General features: G+C 41.5%; 1 protein-coding gene across 1 annotated transcript; it reads left to right on the forward strand.

Annotated features, from left to right (window-relative positions):
* Nucleotides 1–917: 917 nt before the first annotated feature.
* rph3ab (rabphilin 3A homolog (mouse), b) lies at nt 918–22425 on the forward strand. Its single transcript, XM_042488160.1, has 19 exons — nt 918–1026; nt 10851–10940; nt 11059–11070; nt 11193–11318; nt 11459–11588; nt 11756–11839; nt 11927–12095; nt 12224–12262; nt 13546–13728; nt 14174–14356; nt 17328–17407; nt 17550–17624; nt 18063–18172; nt 18302–18428; nt 18526–18582; nt 18696–18850; nt 20537–20618; nt 20759–20855; nt 20948–22425. Exons 2-19 carry the CDS (start codon nt 10867–10869, stop codon nt 21076–21078), a joined length of 1914 nt encoding a protein of 637 aa, XP_042344094.1. The 5' UTR covers nt 918–1026; nt 10851–10866; the 3' UTR covers nt 21079–22425.
* The last annotated feature ends 1963 nt before the right edge of the window (nt 22426–24388 follow it).

The raw sequence follows: 24388 nt of genomic DNA on the forward strand, positions 1-24388 counted from the left end.
GGTGTGGTAAGCACACTGTAACCGCTAAAAACTATACATTGGATGATGTAAATCCAAATTATTTTGACAACTGTTGTGGGTTTTTTTTGTGCATTTTTTAGTGCCAATTTCCGTCATGTTACATACCAATATATTTAGCAAGAAAGCAAAATGAGCGTTTTCCAGCCTTTCTTTGGTGCAATAAAGACTTCGTTCTCTAGATGGCGAAATGTCTCCACAGTAAGAATCACAGTGGCGCTATGCGCTTATAATAGAGGCACTGATGTTTGTATTTCAGTGGTTATTTTGGGGAGATTAAATAGTTGCTGGAGAACAAGATATTATCTGAAAACATGTCACTGGAAGACAATTGCCAGTAAAAAATAACCATGAAGGAAAAATAAAGGCATTCCAGTATATGTGTATTCTGCCAAATAGTAGGATATTTCTTAAGGTACAAAAATAATAATAGAAAAAAAAGAAAATAGAATTGTATCTTAATTCTATTAAAAGTCATTGCGTTCAAATTCCAATAGAACTAAAAATAAGATAAGATAAAATAAACAACATAATATCGTGTTTTATGGTAAAATAACATTAAAAGAGTTTAAAGAAACAAAGCACAGTCAGTACATAATCATCATAACTCAACAGGGCTGCAGGGTTGATGAGACAAATTTAGACACTGTTAAAGAGACAATTGGATCAGGTGATGACTGTCCACTTAAGCATCAGTGTTATCACTCCACATCCAGGGGTTTCCTTCCCAGGGTACCAAGGGCTTTCCATCCTCCACGCAGGGTAGAATACGAGTTCCCACGCATCGTGGAGATCCGCTGTGCCTCCAGCAACAGACTGGGCTACTCCTCCAGGCACAAAAAAAAAAAAAAAAAAAAAAAAAAACACAACACAGGTTTCGGTGACAGGCACCATGCGCAATGACTGACTCTGTGGTCGTATCCAGGCGCTGCACAGAAATTTAGTCCGCATCATTCCCTGACAGCTCCCCGAGAGAGAGGAGAGCGGAGAGCAGGGCTGCATTCACAGGTAAGCTATCTGATATTCTTTCAAAGGATTTTGCAAACATTGCACCCTCGACCTGTAATCACTGTGAGGTTATTGCGTTTGGCCGGTGACTCAGTGCGTTTGAATTTCTCATTTACAAGTTGAATGAATGCAGCATTTCATTCACAAGCGAGAGATGGTGGCTGGAAATGATCTCTTATGAGGGAGCACATTTTATTGCATGTGTTTATTAATTAGATGGAACACGTTTGTCTTTATGAGCCTGTTACTTACTGAGAGATTTGAATGAAAAAAAGGAACATTTGTGTGCAGTGCAACTTAGTATGCAAAGAGTTGCTGGTCATGAACCTATGTGAGGTACAAATTATGTAAATGAACATTTGATTGATCCCTTTGTTTTAGAGGAAACATGTCTTGCTGGAAACATTGCTCTGCAGCAGAATGTATGATACATGCAGGGGTTTTGAGAGAGATGATTGTGGTCTTATTTGTTGCATTGATTTACTACAGCATGCTTTTGGTGGTGTGATTATTTACTCCTTTTTTTAATGAATGGCTGATGATTATTACTCTTGGTGTGGCTCGATAGGCTTTGCTGAATCTCCTCTTTAAGATGAATTAAAACTGTTGGCTGGCTGCACTCCTGCAACATGGCTTTCTTGTTCTAATCTGATATAAGAAAACAGACCTGGTCAGTCATGTGGGAGATTGTGTGGTTGCGGTCCCTGGGCGTTGCTGCAGGATTTTTAGGAGCGCACGCTGGGGCTAGATGTGCCTGCAGACTCGCAGGAAAACATCAGAGATGCTTACAAATGCTAATGTGGGCAGGGCAGCTCTCAACTCCAGCTGTGCCACAGGACAGGTGATTCAGTCGCCTACTTGTTGTGATGTTATCTCATCCTGCACCCAGGGGTTATTACACTCAGTGGGTCAGAGCGGAGTGTGTTGTGGAAAGACTTATTGGACCTTTGCTTCTGGTGTTAATATGGAAGGAGGACAGAGAAGAGAAGCTGGGAAACCGCCTCTCAGTTCCACCATCTCCAACTCCTCCTACAGACCTGAAGCATGGGGATTAAATGGGGGAGGGGAGAAAAGACTGAATGAACAGTCTGAGAGATATCTGCAGCTGCCTCCTCTCACATGAGCAACCACAGTAGTGATTGGAAGACACTCTTCTGCCGGTACCTCTCTCTGTGTATTATTCTGTCTCTTTGCCACTGTCTTCTGTCCAGCAGAGAAAGACTGCAATTAAAATGTTTAATCACGTTAAACAAAAGAGACATGGAAATCACGAGGAAACATGGGTGTTAGGGGAAAAGGTGAAAAAAAAGATGGAGGAATGAAGTAAGTGCTCTGCACGCTAACTGCATAATTTAAAGCTGAAGGATACAAGGGCGACTGTACCCATAATCCCTTGTCTTCAGCTTGCTGTCTTTTCAGCCACGACCGTCAAGAACCACCCCAGCAAGATGCATCATTTCTGACAAATTGCATCTACGTTTTTCCATGCAAGAGATGATCCGCTCACACTAATATTACAAAAGTCACTGCTTCTGCAAGGGCTTTGAAATTTGGCCCAGGTACTACAAACACATAGACTGGTGGACACACACACACACACACACACACACACACACACACACACACACACACGCACACACACAGAGCTTTTAATCATCCTGATTCTCGTCTTCTGATCTTGCCGTTACCATGGCCACAGTTGGTAAAGGTGCATGACTCTATGTTCCTCTGTGCTCTTCACAATCCATACACAGACCAAATCACGTTACACACTAAATATTTGTTTCTTTGCCTCTCTTTCGAGCATATCTTTTAAATTTGTTCTGTGAGAAAGATTATTCTGTGGCCGAGCTTGAGAAGGGAGTGGCTTCATCTTCAAATTCTCATCAGAGCGGTGGATAAGAATCGATCCGCCATCCTCTCCGAAACTGGTGATTAGATCTGCCTAAACACTGTGGCATATTGGAAAAGACAGTCGTAATTAATGTGGCCTTTAAGCAAAGTTCCCCCAAGAGAGAGATGAGTGTACAAAAATCCAAAACACAGTCGAATCACCGGCCTATCTATAAGCAATGTTTGTGTCCACTCCCATTTATAATCTCCGACACATTTTGCTGATTAGAATCACCTCTGTGCATATAGCTGCAGTAATGTTCTCCTGCCCCAGAGGCTCAGTGACGTCTAAATAAATGCATTGAAAGTCACATAGCTTCCCAACAGGGTTTTTTCTTTTTTCGGTCTCGGATGTTGGGCCAAAGCCTATTGTTACTGTTGCATCGTTTCCAGACTAGAACAGCCTCTCATTTGCCAACAGAGATCTGCTACAAGCACCCAGGGGCATTGTACCTGCTAGGTTGTTGGTGGGACAAGAGGGAGGGTCAAATATCCAGCAGCTGAACTGTGCCAGATCTTTCAAAGCAGAGCTACAAAGAGACAGAATCATAGCTGCCACACTGAGGGATCGATAGGAGATTTAACTTGTTTCTCTCTATGTTAAGAACCGTATCTCAACAGACCACCAGCTGCAGGTCACTTCTGGTTAGTGGGAAATAGACGCATACTGCCTTTGCAACAGACCTTTACAGCGCTGATTTAATGGCCCTGTCTGGTGGTACTTGTTTCCCTGAGATAAGATGGGAGGAAATTGAAGGAGCATGACTGGCCAATGCATCAGCAGCCAGTTCTCAAAGTCCCACCTCTTACCTCTGGGGCATACTGGGATGAATCACCATCAGCCAAGCAAATTTGAGACTCACTGCGGGCTCTTGCAGTTAATTGAGTGCTCCATGTCCGATAGCCGCTCACTTCCGTAGTTCTAAAATAAGGCCCGGACAAAAGACGGCTCTGACATCAAAAATGTCTGAGAAAATGTGGGTCAGCAGACTTTATTTCTGCTACTTTTGAGCATGATTGCTGTAGAACGAGGCCTATAGGATAAGGGCCGCTAATTCAGTGTTGATTTAAGAATGAAAAACACAGCATCCAACCCCGTCGAGAGGTGTTGGACGGGGCCAACAGTGATAGCAGGATGACAGCACGGTAGCTTGTTGGTCACTGGATGGTCTTTCCTGTTTGTTCTCCAGCGATGCGGGACCTGGAGCCATGCCTGTTTGAAACGGTGCTCGCTCTCACATTCGAGGGGTGAAGAGCCCTCACAGGTGGTTCCACAGATGGTCCCTGTCAACGCCACTGTCTGTCTGAAAACATGGATAATTTGTCGATGCCTCAGACCTAAAAGACCAACAAACATCCTTATTGCTTCCCAAAATAGAGCTGAATAATATTCTCAGTCTGTCAGAGGCTCTGTGATGTTTTTCTCTCTGGATCCACTGTTCTGTATATGATGTCTGATATACTGTCAGAGCACATAAAGTATGCACTAATGCCTTAAAGAGGGGACTTGCATAGAGTGAAAAGCAATGGTGGGTGGGAGTTGTAAATAATTAAGAAATGCTGAGTGATGTTTTCTTCCTGCAGCGGCGAGTTTCTTGGTGCAGTGCTTTACAATCCTGCCCAGGTCCAGGCCTCAGTGTGTTGCTATGCTGGCAGCTCACAGTCCCTTTATGGGGGATGGATGGAGTTGTGCCATGCAACTGGGAGTGGGTGGCTACCTCGTGTTTATTTGGTCCTTCCTACCCTGTCTCCCCACTCGCCCTGCATGCCTGGTGTGCGAGCATTAGACATCAGCAGCTGAATACTGAGGAGTTAGTTTAAAAAAACCAAATGAAAAATGTATGTGACAATCCATTTAGTGAAAAGTTGACTGTCACTCTTAACCAATCACTAGAATAAATATTGGCATTGTATGTTTCATAACTTTCAATTTTCATTGTTATGCTGTGTTACGCTGTTTTTTGTGGTTAACATTAGGCTCAGGCACTATATAATAACACAATATATCACCTGGTTAGGATTACTTGATGTTTTGGCTTAAAATGCCCAGTGTGGTTGCGACATTTATGGGCGGACATGTCCCCGACTGTTGCTAAAAATCACCCACTTTTGTCTCTACAAATGAAGCTTGACTTGTCCCGAACTGTTGTGAAAATGACCCACTTTTGTTTCTACAAACACTGCTGGACATGTCCAAACTCGTAATACGAAATACCTTCTTTTATCACCACACTAACAGCTGAACATGTCCTGAAAACATCCGTCCGAAACAATCACAAAAAATTACCCGCTTTTGTCACCACATTTTTGGCCAAACTTGTCCTGAACTGTTGTTAAAATTCACCTGCTTATGTCACTGCACTTATTGCTGAGTGTGCCCCAAACTGTCGTTAAAAACCACTCGCTTTAGTCACAACACATACATCTGAAAATGTTCCGAACTGCCCTTTAAAATCAGCGACTTTTGTTGCTACAAACTTGTTTTTCCACAGCATTTTATTGAGTGTCCATAGATGACTCACAGCTCAACATTAACATAGCAGTTCAAATTCATGAGCTTTACTTCTGCAGTCATTTTTCCATGAGTACATGATAAAGTAAGTTTTTCTTAAACTTTTGGCATTAAATTCTCGATCATACAAGTGTGTGCTTATAATCATAAATACGATGCTGCTTTCTAAGTTGAGATAGCAGCATGATTGCTTCCTGTCTTGTCTGTCCCTAAAAAAGTAAAAAAAAAATCCTTTCAATTAAGTTTGTATTTATAGATGTGAGTCAAGAAGAGATTTTAAGTGAAAAAACAATTTTTTTTGGTGTGTTTGTCTTCCCCTCTCAGCCATGAAATCCCAGATCACCACAGGACTTGAGTCGAAACTGTAGACCGGCCAAGATTCTCCTGTCTGAGGATCTCAGGCTGTGTTCTGTTTCATAATACATAAAACTATCTGAGTTACCGCCAAGCCAGATGGTAGAGGCAGAAAAATTAGGATGCAATGAAATATGTTATTTTTCTTCTCTTCTTTAACCCATCTATTTAGATTTTTTTTCTTTTTCAGTTTTAACATTTAAGATGAAAATTTATGTACTGTATTTTGTAAATAGTTGTCAGTATAATTAGAAGACAAAAAGGCATAGTATCATGTTCATTTATACTAAACATCCATGTTTCACAATAATTAATTTTGGAAAGATTAATCCTTTTAGTATTGCTTAATGCAAACATGTTTCACAACATAATAAATAATATATTTAAAGTCACACAAGGCAGTATAAGCCTGGAAATGGCTAAGCTTGAAAAATGGTAGAGCTGAGCTACTTTCTTGTACTGTGAAAAATTGTGTATGTGTTTCAGCCGGGTTATTTGGTCTATTATAGGAAAAAGCACATCTGATGAAACATTAATGGTTACAGCAACCTGTAAAGAATGTGTTTGATGTCACCAGGATTATTAAATCACTGGAAGGGCGAATATGCTGCGCTGACCTGAATATCAACTCTGCCCTCTAGTTAGCAGCAGTGCCTAGGGAATTGTTTTGGAGAAAAGTGCTGATCTAAGCCCACAGGGACTCAACATAGGTCCAATGGTGAGGGTTGAATGATTCGGTGGTGGCCACTACAGCAGTGCTGTAAGGCGACATCTATTATACGTAAGTAAGTTTTAGCTCCAGGCATGGAAATAGGAATTGGAGGCCCTGATGAAAGATAAATTAAAGTGAAACCAATTGTGGGATGTTGCATTGATCTCCGATTCTCATTAACCCATTTTAGAAATGTCCCTGTTGGTGGATGGCGAGGGAATTGTTGCCCTGGAATTCAAGTGCAGTATCACGTCTTGTTTCAGTGTCAGGACAATCAATACATTTACAAAAAGGACTCCAAGCAGGGTGTAAATATTTCTTAAATATCTTACTAATTCAGGTGGAGCCAACAAAGCCACGCACATTTTATTTAGGAATTCTTGTCCAAGTGTTGAATACAGTCACGCTTGCTTTTAAGTCTGCATTTAACCATTAAAACCCTCCTTTTATGCATAGTTTTTTTGCTGATCTCAGTACAAAGGAGACGACTCTCTTCCCTCTACCCCCTGCCCTGAAGCTCTCAGCGCTGTATCCATTATGATCCATGTTGGATCAATCCATCAATGTCTCGCTGCCTCATTGTCACTCTCCCCCTTTCTTTAGCTCCTCTTTCCCCAAGCAAGTACCAAAATATTGAAGAAATGGTCTGTCGGCCATAAAAAGGTGCTCTTATTCCAGTCTCCTCCTTTTTCTAGCCATATGTTCTGCAGTAATGAGTCATACACCTGCTACTGAAAGACACATAACAACATTAATCTGTGCATAACACTTAAAGCTAGTTACTCATGCTGTGCATTCAAGTATCTAATAAGAATGCATTGCTGTGCCTCTAAAAATGGATGTTAAATGTGTAGGGTGTGCTCCAGGAGTTGCGTATGCATGCATCCCCTGAAGATGTACAGATGCAGATTTGTATTGATTATCCTTTCAGGCCCCGAGGAGAAGACACAGGTTTCTATATTGGTCCTCTCCACCCCCATGTGAAACTCTACTCAGGAGAGATCCTGCTGAGTGGATGACTTATGATGATCAGGCAGATGACTAGCTTGAGTTGACGCTCTCCTTCTGGTCTTTTCCTGTAGTCAGCTCACACATGATCTGATACTATTCATGCCTGGTGTATTTGTAGACGCTGTTGTTCGGTTTCTAGCACAGTTCTTGGCACCGCTTTCCGCCATCGTCACATCATGGAGGCTTCATGACATTTCGAGTGAAAAAAAACACACAGAAAAATATCTGCTGCTCCCCAAAGAAGATCCACCACCTGACTGAGTCATCCGATATGGGAGAAAAACATGAACAAGATGACTGTTGCACCAGATGACGCAGATTAGTTGCATTTATAACCTCTAGAGCATAGAGAAAGACACTCTTGAGAGCCACAGTGACGTCATAACTGCAGAATAACAAGGCTCAGTATGACATTTTGCTTGAGACAATCTATTATAATTGGCCTCAGATGCATTTTTGAATACTTCCACCTGCAAGATGTAAACCCGCTCTGACTGCAAGGTAGGTGAAGCCCAGCTTTCTATATCTGAAGCACCAAAGCCTATAGTGACAGCTCTTTATGAGAAAAGTGTGTTCAGACTATCTCCTGCATGCTAATTGGACTGTCACCTCGGCAAAGAGTCCACTTCTGTGATGCGGTAACATCTATCCCCAGCGCCACAGAGCTCTGACTTGTCTGAGTCAGTGATTACCCAGCCTGAGCCCCCCCACCCCCTCCCATCTGTCTTTCTCCATCCACCTCTCCAGGACAATCATGTTAGACAAAAGTGGGATAATTCATTTTGGCAAGTGAAGGAGGGCCACGCTTGAGAGCCTCCGTGTATATGATATATGCTGTACAATACAGAGTGATGTCTGAGCCGTCACACTGCTGCGGAGACGTGGAAAACGACAAATGCTCCCTGTAGACCGTGTTGCCACTGTTGGCTGGATGCAGCAGCATCAGAGGGAAAAGCCCACACCCAGAGTGTCTATTGATAGCACGGCGAAAATGTTGTTATTCTGTGAATCCCGCAGGCAGTGCAGCAACAGATTAGAGCTCAAAAGGTATGTAGCCTGACGTTACGCAGCACAATACGAGCAACTGAATGAGGGAGACAGCAGTGCACCCCTCCCTTTTGCTGCTTCTTTTACTTTCTCCAAGCTTCTATAGTGCCGGACTTTTAGCGCTGTGAAAAGCTGAGGACAAGGGAATTTTATAGATTTTCCTTTTAGCCTTATCATTATGCATTCCTGACTGTATCGCTCCCATACAGTACCTGCACTCTCCTCATCCTGCACTATCACAACTCTTGTCATTTGAGGCCCCAGAGAGCCTGTTAGATCCTCTTGTTGCTCCTTTTTGTCAGAGCCTACTGCTCGTACTTCCCCTCAGGACATACACTGCTGTGTCCTCCGGCCCGTGGCTGCTGCGGCATCACTGCTTGTATTGTCTGGCTTGAAGCAGCCCCAAGTCAATTGCAGAGAACACACACACACACACACACACACACACACACACACACACACACACACACAGACACACTGAGTAGACACATAGGCATTCGCCTCAGTGATTCCCGTTGACATCTTTGTGTCATCTTTACCACGTCACTCTGAGATTGAATTACATTGCTTGTGTTTCATAAGGATGAGGGCTTGTTGTTTCCCCTGTCATCATTAGCACATGGCTGTGTTTCCAGCCTGCATCAGGCACACAAACCACTGCAAAAGCTTATCTCCTGTCACCATGCACTTCAAATACTCAGATGACACAGCCACCCTGCAAACAATCCACTCCCGATTTCATCATACGGAGGGACGATAACTCCCCTACAGATTCTATAAACACCTGACCACACAGCCTGTCCCGCCAGCATCCCCCGAGAAACAGTCGAAGCAGTTTAGAACTGCAAATACACAGACATCTTTTTGGATAACAGCCTCAGCTTCAACCAACACATTGTGAACAATCCTGGACGCTGGAGACAAAGACTCTTAGTCATCCTCGTCAGTAAAAGCTCACCTCCTCCTCTTTCTCCTCCTCCTGTATCGTAGCATCATCGAGCCACTCCTGCTATATGGAACCATCTGTTTCTTTGATACGTGTGGAGTTGCAAACTGGAAAACATTACAACATCCACGTCAGCGTCATTTTAGTCTGGGAATATAGAGGAGGACTTGCTATGCTGCCTTAACAACACTCATACCCCTTGTAAGAACCAAGCATTTTATAGGCTTGTATGTAAGTGATCTTATATCATTGTGTTATGAAATGTACAGTGTTCTCCTGTGTTCATTTACTTGCTCAAATATGTCAGTTTAAAGAATTAGTTAAAATTAGCTTGGCAGGAGGAGGAGGAGGAGCTGATAAGGGTGTAAATTCGGCACCAGGTAATGTGTTTACACTACCGCTAGCAGCTGATATTTTGCTGCAATTTCAGGCTTAAAGGGAACATTTGGATTGTTTGAAGTGGATTTGTATGAGTAAGCTTATCCATAGCCAGTGTTAAAACTACAGCAGATAGTGGAGTCGGCATACCCCCAAGAATATCACCATGGAAGTCATACACACATCAAAAGTCATACAATGACGCAAACTAACTAACATGTTGAAGCAGTAGTAGAACAGCAACTCCTGTGTTCTGTGAGGTAAAATTACTGTTTTTGTCAATGGAGTCTGGTGACTTTGAAAAAAGCATAGATAACAGCTTCAGTTTACTGTCAGAATGGGCGGCCTCATGGCAAGGTAAAGCGATAAAAACCTTCTAAACCTTCCAAACATTTAAATTGATATTGATTTTTTTAAATGAGGCCTTTCTAGGTGAACATACAATCTCACAAATCCAAACTATCCTTTTAATATGTAAATTCATAGGAAACGTGTAGGTGAAAGGGATAAGTGATTATTACTTTTCTGGAAACTATATGTGATTGATTCCTTGTTTGTTTGGCTTATGGTGGCCACCAACGTGAAGTGATGATTATCTACCTTTTATTTAGCCCTGCATCACTGTGTGGCAATTAAAGGAAGTGTGTCTGGTGAGTTGCCAGTTTAAGGTCAGCACTGTTGTGGCTCACAGAGCTGTACGCAGTATCCTTTTCGATGAGAGCAGCCCATGGTGGCAGTTAAGTCAGTGCTGCATAAGCATGAGATAAGAATAGAGGGTAGCTAAAAGTGTGGACTCAACACACAACTTGGACACAAATCAAACTAAAAAAACAAAACAAAAACAATAAAAACATGAATTCCCACCCAAATTAAGAGCTCAAATTACAGAGTTGGCTGATTCTCATTACTTTAAGACTGTTTGACTATTTCATGCTGAATCCATCTCTGTCTTTCTGTCTGTGCATCTGCAGATTGTGACAGTGCAGCATGACGGACACGGTGATGAGCAGCGGCTCGGATCGCTGGGGGTCCAACGACAGGCAGAGGAGCATGCACGCTAGGTAAGCATGAATGTCAGAGCATTTTCGTGTCGTTGAGCTTCTCTATTTTTCTTCCCACACTTCACTGTACTCTCCTTTGTTTCACCTGCATCCCTGTGATGTGTGATCTGTGACACAGTGATAAAGAACAGTAAGTAGACAAACTCCTACTCAGTCTCACTTATCTGCATCGTGTGAAGTGTGTATGCAAATGTGTGATACAATATCATTTAGCAGCGTAACCTCAACTGGAGAATATGTTTGGCTTGTCAGGGGCAACTGGACCATGCAGCCAGGCCCTGGTCCCGGTCCAGACCTGACAGATGAGGAGAAAGAGATAATAAACAGTGTGATTGCCCGTGCTGAGAAAATGGAGGCCATGGAGCAGGAGAGAATTGGGTGAGAGACTATAAAGCATGCAGCAGTTTCTCCAACATGTCCATGTAAAAGCAAAAATGAGACTGATGATATGCATACATTTGGACCTTTGGTGATTAATGGTGACATTTTCAGTGAGATTTCACCCTGTGCTGCTGCAGGCGCTTGATAAACCGCCTGGATGATATGAAGAAGACTGTGTGTGGGGACGGACAGTCCCGCTGTTTGCTGTGTGGAGAGCAGCTGGGGTCACCTGGGGTCAGCTCAGTGGTGTGTGAGGACTGCAAAAAGGTAGATAATGAGTCAGCCAATTATTACAGCACATATGATCTCACCCCTCCACTGCAATTTACACAAAAGTTGAAAAAACACAATAAGTCATGGTCTATAAGCTTTAACTTTGTAATAGCATCGTAAATGGTGGCAGCTGGAAATCTTTATTTTCTCCTGTCATGTAGAACATGTGTACCAAGTGTGGCACACAGTGTAGCAGTCGGCCACGTGCTGTGTGGCTATGCAAGATCTGCAGAGAACAGCGAGAGGTGAGTGCTTTTCACCAGTGAGCAGATACAATAATTCCAGTATCTATTGGAAAGCCTTTAACGCATAGAATTTTTCTGTTTTCTCAGGTGTGGAAGAGGTCTGGTGCCTGGTTCTTTAAAGGATTCCCTAAGCATTTCTTGCCATCACCCATGCCATTATCTAAACCAAAAGAGACCAGTGGCCAGGAGGCGGCAGAGCCCAAGGGGCCGCCAGCTTCCGAGCCCAGGCAGGGAGTAACCCAGCCACAACCGCCAGGTAGATTTAACTCTTCAGCTTTAGTCTGCAGTATTTTTCAGTCATTCTACATTTTTGTATCAGGCAACATGCATGTACTTATCACATTTTTGACTGACCTGTTTACCTTTACATTATGTTTCTCTTAGGTCAGGGTCAGGCTCCTGCCTCTGAACAGCCAGTTTCAGGTATTCAAATTTTCAATATCTAGACATTTTTTTTTTTTAAAAGAAATGTTCTGTCAAACTTTCCGAGCTACTTATGAGACTTCCATTTCTCAACAGTTCTGCCAAACAGTTGAGCTTAAATTTAGATTCTTGTCAATTTTTAAGTAAGAAGTAAATAAATAAACTAAATACTTAAGCTCCTGTGCATATTTTTTCAAATTAGGATATTTTCACATGGGGGTGAAACCATTTGGAAATAGATTTAAGCCATGGATGTAAAAGGAGAGATGGACACAGAATTGGAGGCCGGGCCCCCGTTCATGCCTTAGAAAGCTGCTCAGTGGCACATGAAGCCAAAAAAGCTCAGTTTCTGCTGTATTAAATTACCCTGGTTGTCTACATCGTGGGGCCCATAGAACAAGCTAGGCTAACTAGCTTGCACTTTCAGAGTGCAAGCTAGTTAGCCTAGTTTGCTAATATTAGCCCTGCTTTTTGTTGTCTTTTCAACACATGCTGAGTCATTGACAGCTCCTACACCTCAGCTGTCTGCTGTCTCTACAGAAGCATTCATTATTCATTTGAATATGGTCTTGTTGGTAATTACAATTTTGATCAGATAAGTAGGCAAGTCAAAATGTACATATGTATATGCATACACAGGCTACATACACACACACACACACACACACACATACACACACACACACACACACATACATATACAGTATGTATAAATTTCAGTTTCAGTGTGACTTTCAATTATTTTTCAAAGCGCCACCTCTTAAGTCTCATCAGATCAGCATCTGCACATGAGTCTTCTTGCAACCCCGCCTCTCATTGCTCTTTTCAAACCTTTTATCTGCTTCCCAAATTTGGCAGTGCCGCCCACTGTTGCTTAGGAGGGGGATGAAGAGCTCAATTAAGCCATCGGAAGGTGCATGCTGTGACATGGGATGAGCCTCCAGGTGGTGCTGGCATGATGGGTCACATTGTATCATTTCACACCTCCAGCGACATTACCTGAGCAATGTGATTCCTCCATAAAAGAGTTGGCAAGCTCGAGCAGATGGGCAGGCCATATAGCTGCAGCATGTACAATAGTCGGCTGCCACAGCTTGTTGTACTGTATGTAGGTCATTGCCTTTGCAATGAAAAAGCTGCAACATCAAAAGTATCCTGAGAGACTAGGGAGTGTTACAGATTCCACTGCAGTAGGAGCCTGAAGTGCTGTGATTATGCACGTCTCCCCTATGTATAGTGTGTCTGTGTGTTTACCGTATTATGCTATTTATGCTTATTTTCAGGACAAGAGCCACAGGGCCGTGCTGGTTACCCACCTGTGGCCCCCAAACCATCCGTTGCGCGCATGGCCACGGGCGGGGCTGGCCCTGAAGAGGCGGGGCAGGGCAGCCCAGTGGTGATGAAGAAGATGGTGCCGGTCCAGAGCTCCAGATCACAGCCTGCTGCATCAGCCACCATGCAGCAGGGTGAGAGGCATAATCATTTCCTCAGAGTTAGAGGCAGATCTTCCTATGGGTCACATAGAAGGCCACAAGAGGGGACACCCCCACCCCACTCCCAAAAGAAACTCTCATCCAAAAAACTGAACATAACAAACACGAATAAGACAAAATGACAAGGCAAAAGCTATTCGAAGCGCAGCACAAAAACAAGAATAAATTTGTAAATTTGTACAAACTGTATAATTCATTGTTAATTTGTTATTAGTGTTGTTTGTTAGCTAAGTTGTGTCTTTGTGTTCATTTCTCATCAGCTCTTGTACATCAGTATAACTAATATTAATAATAACAACAAATTTGGGGTGCCTAGGGCCTAAAATATACAAGGTCCAACAGTGTTTCCTCATGTCTCAACCAAATTCTACATTCCTAATGGTGATTTAGTGCAGTCTCAAATTTACTGTGGTTGTAGGTCCAGTTGCAGGAGATGGAGGGGCTTTCTCTTCTGGTGTAGTTCCATCAGAGCAGAGAGCGCCTCCTGCTGCAAGAGAGGACAGGAGGCAGCCTGCTGCCTACAGCGCTCCTCCCGCCCGACAGCAACCTCCCCCAGCTGAGGAGGAGGAGGAGGCCAACGACTATGACTCTGATGAAGCCAGTAAGTACACCGTCTGCTCGCTCTTCTTGTAAGGTGGCTGGTGTCTCCAGTTTAATCTACCGTCATGTACAGTTTGACATGTGTAATTTCTTTTCATTCATTTAAGGTAAATTGCATCAGATGTGTTTTTTTAAATAAAGCAAAACATATAATCATTCAGCATGCAGTACTGGGCGTTGATGACAATTTGGCAGCATCTCCACTTCCCTAAGGGATCCTTAGTCACACTGTGCTGATGCTTGATTTCTGCCTTTTAGTCTGCTGGTAATAATTCATATCTATAAATTGCCCAGTAGCAAACAGGAAGTATCATTCTGGCAGCATCTATTGAGCTGGGTAGAAAATGACAAATGATAAGCACCATATGTTATAGAAGCATGATAATCAATATCTGAGGAACGACGCAGAGGAAGATGTGAATCACAAAGTCAATAGTGATGCACAAACTATGTAATCAGGCAGTTTTTTTTTTCATATATCCCATATCCCACTTTAATGATGAGAATGGTGCCATGCCATTCATGTTCTGCGCCTGCAGCGTCAAGCGGCCTTTATTCTCTCTCTGGGGGATTGGGTGTTAATTTATTTTATTGAGGTCCGGGAATATGGAGCTGTGCAAATAATTTGAGATACAACAGGGCTAACAGGATATAGATTCCCCTTGTGTTTGATCCAATCCCCTGTGTTTGGATGGAAAATGGCAGAAATAGCAATGGTTTCATGTGCCTGTTCTCTGTAGAGATGTGGTGGTAAGAACAGTTTGGTCCTTTGGTGCTAACGGGTTTCAGTCGCTCAGCTGGTTATAACTTTGTTGTTGATCTAAGTGTCCTGGTTGTTTCATACTGTATGTTCACTGGAATTATAATTTCAGGTCTCCATAAGAGTTCTGATGTAAAACCAATCAAATCCAAAACTACATCTTATCATTTGATAGATGGATGAGCCAGTGCTGCTTATTTTTATGGCTTTAGACTCCTAGTTCTGTGCGTAGATGTCTTTGGAGCAGCAAGTTGATGATGAATCTCTGCCCAGAAAAGTTACACAGTTATATAAAAAAAAAATTAACAAATGACATTTGATCAGTTTGTCCCCCAACAGGGATGCTAGGCAATGAATCTTCTCCAAAGAAAATGTGTGTGGGCAGCTTTTCAGTCCTTTTTATCTCTAACCCAGAACCTTATTTTCTGAATTTCTTCCTTTGAGACTTGAGTGTTTATTTGATTTCTTTTATTTTATATGCTCCTGCTTTGTAATAAGATTTTTCTGCTGTTTACTTAAAAGAGACAGTTCACCCCAAATCACAAATACATATTTTTTCTTCTTACCTGTAGTGCTGTTTATCCTTCTAGATTGTTTTGGTTTGAGGTGTTGGAGTGTTGGAGATATCGAAACTTGTCAGGCGGTTCTCACGCACTATTCGCATGTACTTTAAAGACTGTATTGACAATGGATGTAGCTACTGTGATGTCACCCACTGGGTTGTGGACTGCCAGTTTGAAGCCAGCATTTCAGCATTTTAGCCGTAGCTGTAGATGTGACCATATTTGGATGAGAGGTTGGAGGTGTGGAGGATTGAGGGCTGGATCAGACTGCAGTGACACCTCACAGACAGCCTGTCATTCAAGCAGCCCCGCACCTAAATATGTATAACTTTGGGCTTTAACAAAATGTAAAGGGGTGAGTCATAAAAAAAAAAATCACCACCTGTACAGTTGTCATGAGTACTGAAATTGGCTACAGAGACAAAAATATTTATTTTTGTACCAAACACGTTAATTTCTTCTGTAAAGTTGAGCATTTTAACATGGTGGTCTCTGGGGATTTAGCCAGCCTCAAGTTGCCATTAGAGGAACTGCAGTTTTTGGCACTTCTGCATTGGCTTCAGTTTTCAGTGTCAGAAATTGTTTCTTGTTGAATAACTACAAAAAGCAATGCACCACGCTTCACATATTACCAACATAATCATCTGCCATTGATTCCTGTATAACTCTCGTAATCGGGAAGGTAGCAGTCACATGACCGGTGTTTTGATGGGAGTAAGGAAAGAGGTAGTCCACATAAGGAGGCAGGTTGGGGTGGTGGATGAATCACAAAACACGGGACTTTCCTCCAGGAGACCGGTGTTTGAAACACAACTTCCAGTCATTTTAAAATAAGTTGTCACCATATTTCCTTTCCTGAACTTAACCACACTAACTTCACCTTCCTAAACCTAACCTACGTAACATTACTGTAAGTATGTAACGTTATTTATGGGGCACTAATTTGTTAGATATCATATGAACAGATGTATAAGGATACATTGCTCTTATATTTAATGTGTATCACTGCAAAGAAGGAAATGTGCATTTACTAATGGACTAGACACTTGTCCTCATGGCAGCATGAGGCGTAAACATTAATGGCACCCTCCTTGGCTATGCTGTGGCGTTAGCCAGCTCAGTAGTGCTAGGTGAGTCAGCAGTCGATGCACACTTCCTCCTGCGCAAAAAAATAGTTCCTACATGAAACTGCTCACAACAAGGTGTGTGGATTACCTTTAGTAACTGGGTCAGGATGTCTCTAAAGAGACATTGCTATTGAAATATGGGTTGTTTTTTGTTTTGGCTTTTTGAGCACCACAAGCCAAGTGCTAGTCATTGGTCATTCAATTATATTCATACAATATATATAGCCATGTGTGATATATCCAACAATTGGCAACTAACACTAAAACAACCTAGATTGACAAATAGCACTAAGGGTAAAAGTATATACTTTTGATTTAGGAGTGAACTGTCCCTTTAAAGTAAATAGAGGACTGTGTGTCCATCCTCACATCTATTCTGGTCTGGTTCTTGCTCACGCTTGAATTCTCAAGTTGGGTGTTGATTAATTACAGGACAATGTCCCCCTGTATTTATCTATTTTTTCAAAAATAGCCTTGCTGTCTCTGTCCTCTAATGTGATGACTGGTTTGGGTCACTTTCAGCCACCCTGGGCTCTTTAGAGTTCAGTCTGCTCTACGAACAGGAAAGCAACAGCCTCCACTGTAGCATCCTCCGAGCAAAGGTACATTCTCCTCATTCTCACACACGCAGGGACAATTACAATCAAGTGGTTTATGTTAAAAAGCTCCTGAATGGCACTTTAGCTTAATTGCTCCCTGCTCTTTATGATGATGTGATGGACGTGGCACTTTGTTTCTCCTCAGGGACTGAAGCCCATGGACTCAAATGGACTGGCAGATCCTTATGTCAAACTTCATCTGCTGCCTGGGGCTAGTAAGGTAAAAGATGCACCTTTGGTACATTAAGTTTTTATTTCCTTTAAAAGATGTAATACCTTAACATCCTGCAAAGCAAAGAGGGAAGGGTGTTGATTTTGGCCACCCGTGGTTTGATGACAGGCCTCTCTGCTAGCTCAAGCCTGACACCTTGTGGTCAGAATTGACAAAATCATAAAATCGGCATGGGGATGATACCCTATAAATAGTTATTGAGAGATTAGAAATCAAGTAAAAGTTGTTGTGACGGTAGATTGTTGGTATAGTGTAATTATACTGTGCTGTAGTGGAAAATGAGGAGGGTCTGAGCTGTCTAAATACCTTTTAGTGGGAATGTAGATGCTCCCTGTGATAAAAAACTGAACAAACATCAGGCGTCTGGGAAAAACATGCCTCAGGATATTTCCATTTCCTCTCACTGATCTACCTTGCATCTAACAGTCTAACAAGCTGCGCACAAAGACACTGAGAAACACCCGCAACCCTGCGTGGAGTGAGACACTCACCTACCATGGCCTGACAGATGAGGACATGCAGCGTAAGACCCTCAGGTGAATACTACACTTGAAAATCAAACTTGAATCACTCTGTGATTATGTTTGAAATTGAACGTGTCCTTAGTGAACCCTTTAAGAGTGCAACAGATCTATGTGATTTCTGCTCTGTTGTGATTTTCACAGGCTGTCTGTTTGTGATGAGGACAAGTTTGGGCATAATGAGTTTATTGGGGAAACCCGAGTGGCGCTAAAGAAACTGAAGATGAACCAGAAGAAAAACTTCAACGTGTGTCTTGAGAGAGTCATCCCTGTAAGTGAAATACAGCTACATTCAAATAACACCTTTGTTCTTCTCGTCTGGATCTCTTATTGACCTGATGTAATCCCCCCCCCCATCCTCTTCACAGACAAAGAGAACTGCAGCAGCTGGGGGAGCCAGAGGCATCTCTCTCTATGAAGATGAGGCAATGCTTTTTATTTCCAAGCATGTCTGAACGTGAAAGATTCCTCAAGAGCTTCTTGCAAATCTTAACATGGAACCTAGTGATTTTTTTTTCTTCCCTTGTCTCTGTTTCAGCCGGGGAAGGATGGTGGAGAGGTAGAGGAGCGTGGCCGGATTCTGATTTCACTCATGTACAGCACCCAGCAGAACCGTCTGCTCGTGGGTGTTGTGCGTTGCGTTCACCTGGCAGCCATGGACGCTAATGGCTACTCCGACCCATATGTCAAGATGTAGGTAGAGCAGGATGACACAAATATGTAGATTGAAAAGGTGTGCCTCTAGAAATGGCATTAATTAAAATTCTACTACTACTACCACTACTACTACTTATAATAATAATAAGAATAATAAACTTTATTTATATAGCACCTTTCACACAGGGCTTGTAGCTCAAATTGCTTTACCATGAGATAAAGAAAAACATAAATTACAACAAGGGCAGATACTGCTCGACAAAGTCAGTAATCACATGAACAACAAACAAAAGAAGCAGCACATAGCAACAGCGGGGTATGCTAAAAATAATAGTATATGTGAGAGATAAATTAAGGCAACTGACATTTTAAGATTCAGCGTGTGGGATTTGGGGGGAAATTTTGAGATAAATGGAATATAATGTAATAAGCACAAGTTTTCTTTAGTGTAAAATAGTATAATCACCTGAAAGAAAGAATTATCGTGTTTTTGTTACCTTAGAATGAGCCTTTTATATTTATATCGCGTGGGTGCTCATCCGCAGAGATCGCCATGTTGAACTGTCATGTTTCTACAGTAGCCAACATCAGACAAACCAAACTCTGGCTCTGGATAGGCCATTTGGCTTTTTGCGTCTACCACCGTAGTTATCGTCTTCTCCATGATGAGAGCGTCAGAAAAAAATTCTTTTTTTTCATGTGAAACCGCTGTATTCTGTGTATTTACCATCCTAAAAAAAACCTGGTTCATTTATTTGGGAGACTATAATTCAGTAATACTGCTGGTAAAAACCTCCTGAATGTCTAGTTCTTAAGTCATAAGAGAAAAAATGCAAGCACAGATCAGTAAGTGCTGGGCAAGCAGGCCGCCTGCTATGACCCAAACAGTGCAGGAGAAATATTGGTTTGCAACGTGAAACTGCTGGGTCCGTTTAATTTTGAGAAGGACAAATATGTGGATAATAATTCGGCTCCCTGTAAAAACCTCCTGAACAATGAACACTGAAAGAATCCTAACCGGGAAAAGTTTCAGCTGGTTGCAGTCTGCAGTTGTCGCTACTAGGTTGCTATTTAATTGCTATATAAAAAATCGTCACAGAGCGTGCGTGTCTTTTGACTTTAAAGAGAGAATTCCATTATTTTGGTGCATGGTTAAAACAGGCTGAGCTGCTGATTTTCTTATTTGTGTGATAGTTTGTATTTAGCTTTACAGAGGATCTAAGCCTTCCATGAAGGATAATAAAATAACAGAGAGTTAGTAATGTAGGCCGGCCCAAACCATTAAGAGTCTCGTAAACAAGTAAAAGAACTTTAAGAGCAATCCTTAAAGAGACCGCACTCTGGTGAAGGTCAGCTAAAACTGGAGTGATGTGCTCCAGTTGTGATGTGCTCTCTTTAGTTAAAAGAGAGTCTGGCAGCAGACTTCTTAATTAACTGTAGTTTATCAATAGATTGTTTTGGAAGAGTAGTGAAGAAAGGAGGTATTTTAATCTACTGGAAATAAATACATGAACAAGTTTTTGGGCATCTTATTTGTATAGAAATAGCTGTACCTTTGCAGCATTTCTTAAACAAAAGAAAGCTTTTTTTTTCACGATGTGGCATGCTAAATTTATGTCTAAGTCAAGAGTAATGCCCAGGCATGTGACTTCTGATTTAACCTTTGGGGCCAAACTGCAAAATTTGGCAAGAACTAACTCTCAAGTCTATTAAATCTTACAGATGTCTGAAACCCGACATGGGGAAGAAGGCCAAGTGCAAAACACAAATCAAGAAGAGGACTTTAAATCCAGAGTTTAATGAGGTTTGTAAGAGAATTTGAGGTTAGAGAATACAATTAATATAAACGGTGTCAATATGTTTGTATTCTGTGAAACTCAAGTATGAAAAAATGTTTGGAGGTGGCTCTGAAAATGATAAATCACTGTCTGGATTGAATTTCAGGAATTTGGCTATGAAATCAAACACAGTGAGCTGGCCAAGAAGACTTTAGATATCTCTGTGTGGGATTATGACATCGGGAAGTCCAACGACTACATTGGTAAATATCCGACAAGTATCATTGCTTCGATGGAATTTGAAGTCACCTGCTCACCACCACCTGCCTTTCACACATCACTTCCTTCCTGACAGGTGGGTGTCAGCTGGGTATCACTGCAAAAGGAGAGCGGCTGAAGCACTGGTACGAGTGTCTGAAGAACAAAGACAAGAAGATCGAGCGCTGGCACACCTTGTATAACGATAATAACGTTGCTAGTGATTAACCCACAGCATGAGCTTAAACCTCCCTGCTTGGTTTGCATTCATCTCCTTATGCACTTTTCCCCCTTCTATTTTATTGTGTTATTTATTCTCTCACTACCTGACTATCAGACAGGCTTATCACCTCACTCCCCTCTGATGTAGTACACTCTGTCCTCTTATTATTAACAATTTTTCTGCCTGTGCTGACACTTAAGCTGCCTCTGGGACAAATCATAGCATAAATGAATTACAGTTTTCACTAATGTAACCCAGACATCTGCCAGCGCACAGCTGCACAAGGACCATCATGGCTGTCAGTGATGTTATATGCTGTAGTGTGCTGAACTTGACATGTTCTCTGCTAAAGAAAATGAACTGCGCTGGCAAAGAACTAGGAAAGCAATATGTTATGGCATCCGAGGTCAAAAACCATCGTTTAAAGTCATAAAATCCTCGATCGAGCTTGTGTCTGAATTTATTAGGCTGTCAGGGTATTATTTCTTTTTTCATTTCTCGTGTGATCACATCATGCTGTAGTGCAACACCTTAAACTCTATAAGCATGCCAAGCCACAGACATAAGAAAACACACAGCTGCGCCTTTGAATATTTCAACTGTGCCCACCTGTCCTGAACATATTGTATATTTCCATGAAGAAATGTTTACATACTGATACATTGCTCAGGTTAGGATAGATATCTGATATACAGATGATTCATAAGTCAGTGGACCATGAGCTAGATGAATCTCTCATCAGTTGCTGTTAATTTGTGATTTAAACTATAGCACACCTAGTTAAATATTAGGGGTATTTATGTATAGTTATTTAAGCTGTGAATTATGATTTTTGGGATGTATTTACTGTGTGAGTAGAGGAACTGAAATGTGAACAAAGTTTATAATTTCTCTGTTTATTTCTTAGTTACGGTGAGAATTGGCGGGATTTTCCTCCTGCTACCTCTCCTGTTCTGAAGCTCGTGGTTCGCTCTGACACCTCAGAGGTTTTCTACTGTAGTGTTTACACTGAATGCACATGGTCAGGTCTCTTGCAGGTTTCCCCTTACAAATTTTGCTTTCCCCTTACAAATTTTGCTCTGCTTTCAAGGAGAGATGGCAGAACAGGTTATGTCAGCTTTACCTGCATGCACTAACTATGCTCGTGACTGGCGTGCCTAGGGCACCCTAATGCACCCTTTGCACAAAAAAGGGCCCTCTTCCTTCCCTTCTGTCCCGCCCCAAAATCATTCGATGCTTTGTTCACAAATCACAGCAAACCAAGGAAAGCACACCTTACAAAGGGGAATGACCTGAATTTATACAGCTGTTTGCAAGTTATTCCAATGTCAAAATAAAGACGAAAACAAAAACTCCTATGCATGAAAAGTCTTGTGGTTCAAGATATATATATAGATATATATATATGTGTATATATATATATATATATATACACTTTGTAAGAAATTAATGCTATTGTAATTCCATTAATGTTTACACTTTCTTCCCCATAACATTCCTGTTGATACTTTACGTACAAGAGGCCATATTCTGCATGACTATGGTGACTATGGTGTAATCTGAATAAAACTGGTGTGATAGCATCTACAGGATAGGCTGATAATCAACTGAGCACATCATCAAAAGATTTTATCTGACTCTATCAGTAGCAGACTTTGAGATGAATCGCACTCTTTGAATGACACTTTCTGTACATACACATTCAAATCTCTCCAGTGTCTTGTTCTCTCTGCACAGCCCTCTCTAACCCCGTGTGGCAGTAATTCAAACACCTCCTGGAAGCATCACATGTCATATGTTATGCTTCTTCAGCTACAGCGATCTTCAAATGATGATCAACATGAAAAATAATATATTTTTTAAACACGCTTCTATCTTAGCGAAACTGTCTTCTAGGCTACTTGACTCTGCCAGTTCAGTGGAATGTTTCTCGGTTTCTCTGTATTTGTACATAGGTAGTGCATGCACTGGAAAAATATGTATGTTTGCAAAGAACTTTGCATGTAAAGATTTTGCAGAGAGTTTACACAGATCAATAAAATCTAATGAAAACTGACGAGCTCCCTGTGTGCAAGGACTGATTAGAGTCGAGATGTGACCCAAATTATCAGAGAAGAAGACCATCACTGCAGTTCAAATCAAAGGAAAAGAGAGCTACATATCTTACAATGAATGGTGGTTTAAGGTAGTTACCAACATTGGTCCTCGTGCAAGAAACAATATACAAATAAAATTTCTCTTATTTTTGTTCATAAAATTCGTAAATTTTTTAGTACCCATTGATTTTTGGGATACACCAAGGTTTTGTTTTTGTTTTTTTGTATCTTTGCTTTAACAGAAAATGTTGAGTGGCAAGGAGCACTCTTACAAAGATTAGAGAAAAACATGTTTTCATGGTCTACTAACTGTCCAAAGAGAGGAAAAATAAGTTTGATATTTGAGGAACATTTTAAAAAATGCATAAAATCATATAATTTAATTTAGGTAAGCTTTTAAAGTAGTTATGATCATTGGATTATTCAATTTCATGACTAAAGAAATACTGTTTATTGAGGTCCATTAATCCCAATTACTGTAATTTCAGTCACTGTGCGTCCCTTTCTGAGTGTAACTAAGCAAGTACTGTACTAAAGTACAAATTTGAGGAACTTTTAATGAGTATTTTAATTTAATGCCACTTTAAACTTCTACTCCTTCTTCTTTTGTCATTGCTGGATATTTCATTTTCCTGTAACATCAAAGTGGCATGCTGAAAAATCACATTAACTTTGTTCAGATTTATAAAACAATACGTCAATTGCATGACTGCTGTTCATCAAGTTCTTCTTCTTTCAGCAATTTTCTGGTGGCATCTCACCAATTTTTGGGCATGCGCCAGAGTCTTTGCACATGGCACAACTCCTGCCCGTATATAGTGTTTAGGGGGCGTGACCTATGCAAACAGTTTACCTGGGATTCATCATTCAGCACACCTGGGTAAGAGCAAATGTGAATGGTTAAGAATGTTTGGTACATCTAGAGTTAACTTCTTTTATAATTTCTCTTACCTGAAAATCAAGAAAAAACATGAGAGAAGTTTAAGAGAATGTTGCTGCATGAGGCCTGATGTGTCTTACTGCGGTTTTTGTTTGAAGGAGATGACTGCTCGTATGGCTTGTTCAGCTTGTCAGTCTTGACAGATTTTGTGCATAAAGTAGCCACCATATTTTACCCTCACATTTTCAAATAGAGACTTGTCAGAACAACATCAAAGCACATTTTGCTTAGCAATCATCTTGCCATGTCTGTGTTTCAATCAGGAGTGATCAGATGAAA

The sequence above is a fragment of the Plectropomus leopardus genome, chromosome 6, assembly GCF_008729295.1.
Source record: "Plectropomus leopardus isolate mb chromosome 6, YSFRI_Pleo_2.0, whole genome shotgun sequence".
Classification (NCBI taxonomy): domain Eukaryota; kingdom Metazoa; phylum Chordata; class Actinopteri; order Perciformes; family Serranidae; genus Plectropomus; species Plectropomus leopardus.

Coding starts and splice junctions, on each gene's coding strand:
- rph3ab (XM_042488160.1), top strand. CDS start 10,867: ATGACGGACACGGTGATGAGCAGCGGCTCGGATCGCTGGGGGTCCAAC. Junction 17,625..18,062: donor TGCTGCCTGGGGCTAGTAAG/GTAAAAGATGCA, acceptor TGCATCTAACAG/TCTAACAAGCTGCGCACAAA. Junction 20,856..20,947: donor GAAGTCCAACGACTACATTG/GTAAATATCCGA, acceptor CCTTCCTGACAG/GTGGGTGTCAGCTGGGTATC.